This window comes from Cherax quadricarinatus, chromosome 10, assembly GCF_038502225.1.
Source record: "Cherax quadricarinatus isolate ZL_2023a chromosome 10, ASM3850222v1, whole genome shotgun sequence".
NCBI classification, from domain to species: Eukaryota; Metazoa; Arthropoda; class Malacostraca; order Decapoda; family Parastacidae; genus Cherax; species Cherax quadricarinatus.
This window is the reverse complement of record NC_091301.1, coordinates 2,343,003-2,351,381: the sequence shown is the minus strand read 5'-3', so window position 1 is coordinate 2,351,381 and position 8,379 is coordinate 2,343,003. Positions and strand designations below refer to the sequence as shown.

At 34.7% G+C, this 8,379-nt stretch overlaps 1 protein-coding gene across 6 annotated transcripts in view; it reads right to left on the bottom strand.

Moving 5' to 3' along the window:
- Window positions 1-4,963: 4,963 nt before the first annotated feature.
- LOC128687880 (sodium channel and clathrin linker 1) overlaps window positions 4,964-8,379 on the bottom strand; it is a 52,160-nt gene continuing 48,744 nt past the window's right edge. For 5 of the 6 annotated variants that reach the window (XM_070083487.1, XM_070083491.1, XM_070083488.1 and 2 more), the window contains one exon: window positions 4,964-7,275. In XM_070083487.1, the coding sequence (XP_069939588.1) occupies window positions 7,179-7,275 (97 nt within the window). In that variant the 3' untranslated portion in view covers window positions 4,964-7,178. The remainder of the gene's footprint in view (window positions 7,276-8,379) is intronic. The other variant, XM_070083489.1, reaches the window with a different exon arrangement.

The window sequence follows — 8,379 nt, the reverse complement described above, 5'->3', positions numbered from 1 at the left end:
ATGTCACATTAGTTGCATTTGTGTCCTTTTACTTTACATATGTCGGTAATTCTACCAACTTTATTACAAGATCTGAATCGTCATTCTTTATATTTATAAATACTTTGAAGTGTTCTTTCAAGAATTAATGAATTTTTGTATACAAAGTATTTTTTAGGATGGTAATTATGAAGTATGCCAGAAGACTGTAACTAGTTCACTGGGGAATATACTGCAATACCATATGGATATATCCATGTATGCCATAAATGGTGCATGGATTTTGCATAGTGTACTTACCATTAGTATAAGTACCTAAAATTTGTTTAGAGAATGTTTATTGCATGGATGATTATTATACTAAGTGTTAAAACTCACGTGGGTCATACAGCACTAATCTATTTCACACTTTCGCTGTATAGTCCTTGTGGCTTAGCACTTCTTTTTGATTATAATAATAATAATATTTCACACTTTATTTTGGTGTTTTCAAAATTAAGAGGTTATATTAACAAAAAACTAAACTCATATGGGAAAATTAGAGAAATATTTGAACCATTTCAACATTCATTTATTATTATCTTTTGTGTCACAATTTCTTTCTGCAAACCAGTGCTCTGGGCTTAAATAATAATCTCTGTTATACTGTTATAACAAGCCAATGCTCTGGGCTTTGCTAGTAAGTTAATGAGCCAGATGGTGCCATGACAGACCCAGACAAAGACATAGACCATCATTTCCATGGCCTTATTGGCATATTTATAACCTGACCCATTAAGGTATGTCATTTTAATTTTCATGGCTATTATTAGTAAACATCAAACAATCAAAAGTAGATCAAAATATAACCAGCAATAGTTTGCAGTCCTTGGTGAGGTATGCAAATAATTAAATTATACATGGTGGTCAGGGGAACTTTAATACATGAATTTGTTTTGATCATCTTTTAGGAAACAGCAACTAGATGCATATCTTTTTTAGTGTAAAACATGATATTCAGTTTGGATGTCATATGTAATTGCATTTTTGCAATTTTCATGGGTAAACACAAAATGTAGTACAAATCACATATTCACTGATGTGTCCAGCAAAGATCAAATGTATTTATGTGCCCAGAAAAGGTTGTACATGGTGCTTGTTTGTAGAGAATGTGGTGCTAAATCTTTAAACTCAAAGAGCTGTAATCTTGAAAAACTTCATAACACCAAAAAAAAATAAGTGATGAAATATTCAGTTTGTAATTTTGTACTAAAGGTGATGAATATGATATCTCCATTGGTGCAGCACTAATATTTCTTGTATAATGCCTTGTAAGATTAAAATTTAGATGTGAAAAAACAGGCCACAAATATTATTTATATTGTCATCAGTACTATAATAGACTGGCCATGTACATACCAGAAAATATTGTGTGATGCAGATTTATTTTTGTTTTTGGGAAAAACTGTATCAAAGAATTTTATATTTTTAGGTTTTCTTGCATAAATAAAAAAATCTAGCTGGTTTATTCAAGAAGACAGGAAAAAATGTCAGTACCAAAATATAGAAAATGAGCAGAAATTTGGGAGGAGTATGGTAATGTTGGCTTTTCTTGTGATGATACCAAGTAGAGAGTCAAGCAGATGGTCACGTGTCACTCTGTATGGTAATATCAAAAAACATCTTTTGCTATAAATGTGTTACATCATTAACTAATAGAGGCCAGCTCATCAGTGAAAGTGGGACAGAGTGTAATGAGCATGATGTGGTCTATGTACTACTGTAATTAGTTGTAATTTACTGAAACAAACTATGAAAACATAGTTAACATCCATTCTGTAGTTTCCCATTTTCATAAAATATCCTCCCAGAAAAAAAGTATCTTAGTGCTAATTCACTGTAAACGGGAAATAGCAACATTCAACTTTAGAGATTGAGAACACATAAAATGTCTTAGAATATAAATATTGTACATACTATAGTGGAAAACTCATGTAGATCATTCAGCTGTTTGCTTCATAGCAGTGCTTCCTCAGGTAACGAAGACCTATGGGTCTGTTATACAGTCAAGCACTGTATATTTGGAATTTCTTCCTTTATAGACTCTTGAGAGCTCATTCTGATATTGTACTTGGGAATAGTTTGATATAATGGGGGCTTGGTGTATGGTCTGTAAATTTTGATTAACTTTGTTAAAGCCTGTTACAAGATATGTAGATATGAGTGCAGCTTTAAGGTATCTTACCCTTAAAACCAGCAGCTGGCTGCTGCCTCATTCAGCCTTGTCTGCTGAGACAGAATGCAAATGTTGCCTAGTATTATAATAATTGCATGTCATTCGTTAAACAGTGATTGTGAAGTAAAATTATGGCAATGTTTGTAGCCATGTTCCTTGTATATATAATGGGACATGGTAAAGTATATAATTTCTAGTGAGAATGTGATGAAATAAATGTTAATATTTAAGCCTTTAAGTATGGCCAGAATCTTGAAGATTGACAAGTTGAATCCTAGTAGTGTTTGATAACAAAAATCATGCATAGCACCAAAATGTTTGTAATTTTTTGTACAAATTTGAGCTTCTATACAATTTGCAGATGTTCCTGTCATATTAGGTGTGTTTCAGGGTGTGGTACTTCATGAAGCATGGGTTGAGAGGTAGTGCATACAGGGATTTTCTTCTAGTAAGGACTAAATTGCATGTGATCCAACAAAACATCCAAAGGGCTAAAATGGCATGCATGCACACATGCACATGTACATATATCATATGTGACTGCTTAGATGGACATATACCCTATACATATATACAGTGGACCCCCACCTTACGATATTATTTCATTCCAGAGGTCTGTTTGGGTACCGTTATAGACCAAATTTGTTCCCATAAGGAATATTGTGAATTAGATTAGTCCGTTTCAGACCCCCAAAAATACACGTACAAAAGCACTTAAAAAAATACACTTACATAATTGGTCGAGTTGGGAGCTGATCATAAGGCAGGGGTCCACTGTATATACATTTTTTAACATGGCCATTTCCCACTGAGGCAGGGGGCCCCCCCCCCCAAAAAAAAGAAAAACCCACTTTCACCATCACTCATACATAATCAGTCTTTGCAGAGGCACCCAGATATGACAGTTTAGATGTCACTCCAAACCCCTTTAAAGTGAAGGCATTGTAGTTTCCATTTCCAGGACTCAAGTCTGGCTAACTGGTTTCCCTGAATCCCTTTACAAAATATTACCCTGCTCACACCCCGACAGCTTTTCAGATCCCAAAAACCATTTGTCTCCATTCATTCCTATCTAATACGCTCACAAACGCTTGCTGAAAGTCCAAGCCCCTCTCCCGCAAAACCTTTCCTCTACAGATTTATCCGCTAAGTCATTCTACCTTGTTCCATTTTCTCTAAATGAACAAACCACCTCAACAGCCACTCTTCAGCCCTATGACTAATACTTTTAGTAACTCCACACCTAATTTCCACACTATGAATTCTTTGCATAATATTTACACCATATATTGCCCTTAGACAGGACATCTCCACTGCCTCCAGCTGCCTCCTCGCTGCAGCATTTACAACCCATGCTTCACACTCATATAAGAATGTTGGTACCACTATACTCCCTTACATTTCCTTCATAGATAACTTTTTTTTTTCTCCACAGATACCTCAACACACCACTCACATTTTTTCCTTCATCAATTCTATATACAATGTATAGTATACAGTATATACAAGGCTCCCTGTTTACGGGTTAATGTTTTCCAGAGGTTTTTTTTAGGTTGCTTAGGATGGATTTACTTTGAGTTCAGAATGCCTCCTACTAGAATCAACCTGAATTAACAGTGCTTGACTGTGTATAGATCAATACATTCAAATTTAGGCGAGAAATACTGAATATGTATGCCTTTTCTTCGTAAAATATCCAACATTTTAGATGTATGTACAATGAGTGGGGAAAAATCTACTGGTCATTTTAGACAAATGTTGCATTCTTCCACTAGAATTAAGAACATTCCTATACAGTATGTGAATAAAAAAAAGGCAAGTTATTTATTATTATATTCATAAGAAAGTGCTAACACTGAATTGTTAATACAGCAATAGTGCGTTATTTAGTATCCAGTATTATGTGAAAAACAAATATAACCCATACTTTAAAGATAATAGTATACGTAATCAAACTAAGTACTAAACCTGAAAGGGTCATACAACACTGATATATTTTAAAGAAAGTATATGCAAAAGGCTAAAAAAGTTATAGTATATGAATTTACACTATACACAATTACTTTTCTCTTTCCTGACTTTGGAGAAGTACACTTTACACAAGCTATATAAGGCAATGAAAATTTCAAGCACAGGAAAACAAATAGCAGGAGAATGTGGAAATAATCCACAAGTATGTGTGTATGGTAGAATGCTTAGGAGTGCTACAGAGCGATTGGGGCCAAAATGTACAATTGTCAGTGGAGAGACAATTCCTCCTACTTTGCCTGTGGTATCACTTCCATAGTTAGGTGATGCTGACTAGTCTTATAATTTAAAACAGTGAAGTTACAACCATATACTGTACATATATCCTTTAAAATGTTGTGTTTTAGAACTTTACAGATTATGTAAAATAATGATTATGATACATATATAAAAATTGCCTCCAAATTTTTATATAAGTATTTTAAATAAATTACATGTTAAATAAATAAATATATATTGATACACATGTACATATATACATAAATATACTGTACATACAAGCATTATATATATATAACTTGTCGAATAGGTAAAACTGGTCAATTAGCACTAACTCATTTAAAATTAAGTCCTTTCTAAAGAGTTCTTTTATACATTTAAAGATATATTTTTTTAATTTATGTTAATATGAAAATTAATGATTTTGTACCAAAAGAACCTTAGGAAACTTACTTAACCTTATTATAACAAGGACAATTTAATTAAGCCTAATCCAACTAAATATATTTTATACCAGTTTATAATAATTTAATAATAAACAAACACAATGAAATATATTTTTTTTCGTTTAGGTTCAGAATGATTTTTGCAAAGCCATTGCATATGCAAATTTTTGCTTCCCCTATTCGGCAATAAGTGCTTTGCTATTTAAGTCATAATTGCAAATTTTATGTATTCGGCATGACATATATATATATATATATAAACACACCGGTAGTGCAGTGATCAGCACAGTCAGCCCACAACCAACTGATCTCGGGTTCATATCCTGGGCAGGGCAAGATATACAGGCAAGTCTCCTCATACTCGTTCTCTCTGTTTACCTAGCAGTAAGTAGGTTCCTGGGTGTTAGTTGACTGTTGTGGGTTGCTTCCTGGAGAATGGTCAAATGCTACATCTGAGAAACTCAAATTCCTTCAGATGACCTACTCGCTCTCTGCGTGAGAACCAGTGAAGTGACACGTCAGTAAACACACACACACACACACACATAGATATACTATTTTAGTGTGGAAATATATAACAAACACGACTTTCTTTAAATATTCAGTATTTATTTTTTTTTTTTTTTGCGAGTGTGGCAGAAGTTTGCTACAAAACATTTTGATCCAAAAAATCTTGGGTAATAATATGCTGAGTATCAAAACTTTGTGGCATTGTGTAATTTGAAGAGTTTGCATGTAGCACAATAACCACTAGGAGAAGCATAGGAGCCTTGTTCAAATGTGCAGCTTGCAAGTTTTTGCTAAACTATTTATATATGGCTTTTTGTTCAGAAGTTAAGGAAGATAATAAATGGCTGCAATAAATTTTGTTTCTCTGACCTGTGTATAATATTTTATTCAATAAGCATCTCTAATTTTTTAATTACAGTATTAGTCATCAGCTGAATACTGTTAATTTAATAGTATGTCATGGGTACTACATGGACGATACATAAACCGAGTCCCATCAAACGAGGTGCTTTGATGTCGGTGAGGGGTTCTTGATCCAAGGAACTAGAATTATAATTTTTTGTTGGATCAAACCTGATTGTCAATCATTTCCCAGGTGCTGTATTACCCCCAAGGGTTTAGCTTTCCTCCATGAACCAACAATTCAGATGATTAACAGAGAATAAGTTGTAACAACCTGAAAAGAATGACATACAAATTACAACAGCTAAGTGAGATGAAAAAATACCGAGTGGATCAAACAGAAAACCAGGAAAGGTACACCACTAAATTTCCTCATGATAAGGGAGAAAGTACATATCGGCCATTTCCCACCAAGGCAGGATGACCCAAAAAAGAAGAAACATTTGCATTGTCATTTACTGTCTTGCCAGAGGCGTGCTAACATTACAGTTTAAAAACTGCAACATATCTCCATCCCCCCTTCAGAGTGCAGGCACTGTACTTTGATGAAGTACAAAAGCCTGAACAAGTGTGCGTGCTTAGTTTTGGCCGGTAGTACAAATTTAAAGTGTGCAACTGGCTGTATAATATTAAATTTACTAGTGAAAGTGCATCTACCGATCAAACTACTGCCAAAAATTCCCTCCAGAACTGGAGGAATTACAGTGGTACCTCAAGTTACAAACTTAAATTTGTTCCAGAAGGCTCTTTGAGTGCCGTTACCAAACGAATTTGTTCCCATAAGGAATAATGTAAATTATATTAGTCGTTTCAGACCCCCAAAAATACATTTACAAGAGCACTTACAAAAATACACTCACATAATTGTTCGAGTTGAAAGCTGTCTGAAACTCGAGGTACCACTGTATTTCTGAGGGTGGCTGTGAGATAATGTTTTATCAGATGTTGTGTAGAACTTGCACCAACCAGCAAGAGAAAAGTACACTGGGAGTCAAGGTTTATTTATTGCTCCAAGACTCCCCTATCCTTTACCCTTTCACTATCTGTCATGTAGAACTATCTTATTGATACCAGGGTCCATCATGAACTCAGCTTACTCAGATAAGCTGCATTGGACTGAAGAAGCCACTGACTGGCAAAACATTTCCAGAATTAAGATACCCAAATGTCTCATTTATCAACTAGTCAGTTTTCTAAAAAATTTATTCATATAACTGTCTATACCTTTCACGAGATGCCAGAAAACATACTTTAGTGATGTTTCATCTAGGTATAAGGACAATTTAACATGAAGCCAGTAAAAAAGAATTACTGTACATTCAGAGCAACAATTATATAAAAAAATTTCATACTGCTTACAAAATAAACAGAGTGAAATGTCAGGTGCCAAATACTCCACTAGTTGATTTATTTTTCTGTCTAAGTGTAGTAAATCTAATTTCTGCTGCATGAAGGCGGTCTTCTACTTCACCTATCCTGGAAAGGAACAAGATATAAGAACATAAGAAAGGAGGAACACTGCAGCAGGCCTGGTGGCCCATACTAGGCAGGTCCTTTACAATCCATCCCAGTAACAATCATGTCTCCCCTCATCTAACAAGTGAATGTAATTTAAGGGTCTTCAATCTTTCTTCATAAGGAAGATTTCAAATGCTATGTATTAATTTAGTCATTCTATGCTGAATGTTTTCTAACGAATTTATGTCCATTCTGTAATATGGAGACCAGAACTGGGCTTCATAATCTAGGTGAGGCCTTACTAATGATGTATAAATCTGAAGTATAACCGTTTATATATATATTATAAACAACAATGGGCTAAAACTGATCCCTGTGGAATGCCACTTGTTACAGATCCCCACTCAGATTTAACCCCATTGATGCACACTCTTTGCTTCCTATAAGTGAGCATGACTCGATCCATGACAGCATTTTTCATATACATCCAAGTTAAAAAAAAAAGGTTTGAGAAAATAAACTATATGTTTCTTATGATCACAAAATGGATGGGAAAAAATTTATGTAGATGAAGAGAGAAAGATAACAAAAAGAGAGATGAAGAGAAATATTATTGAATTCTGTACCCTTCCACTACATATATTCTACACTCCCACTCCCAACATTCTACACTATCACTCATAAGAACATAAGAAGGAACATTGCAGCAGGCCTACTGGCCCAGTCACATTCTACTTGTGCTACTAGGTCAGATGCACAGCATCTGACCTAGTAGCACAAGCTAGTCAGGTCCAACTCACACCCACCCCACACCCACTTATGTATTTATCCAACCTATTTTTAAAACTACACAACGTCTTAGCTTCTATGATGGTACTCGGGAGTTTGTTCCACTCATCCACAACTCTATTACCCAACCATTGCTTTCCTATATCTTTCCTGAATCTGAATTTTTCCAACTTCAATCCATTGCCTTGAGTCCTGTCTATGCTAGATATTTTTAGCATTCTATTTACATCCCCTTTATTAATTCCTGTTAACTTCTCTACACTACCACTCCCACTACCAACATTCTACACTACCACTCCCACTACCAACATTCTACACTACCACTCCCATTAC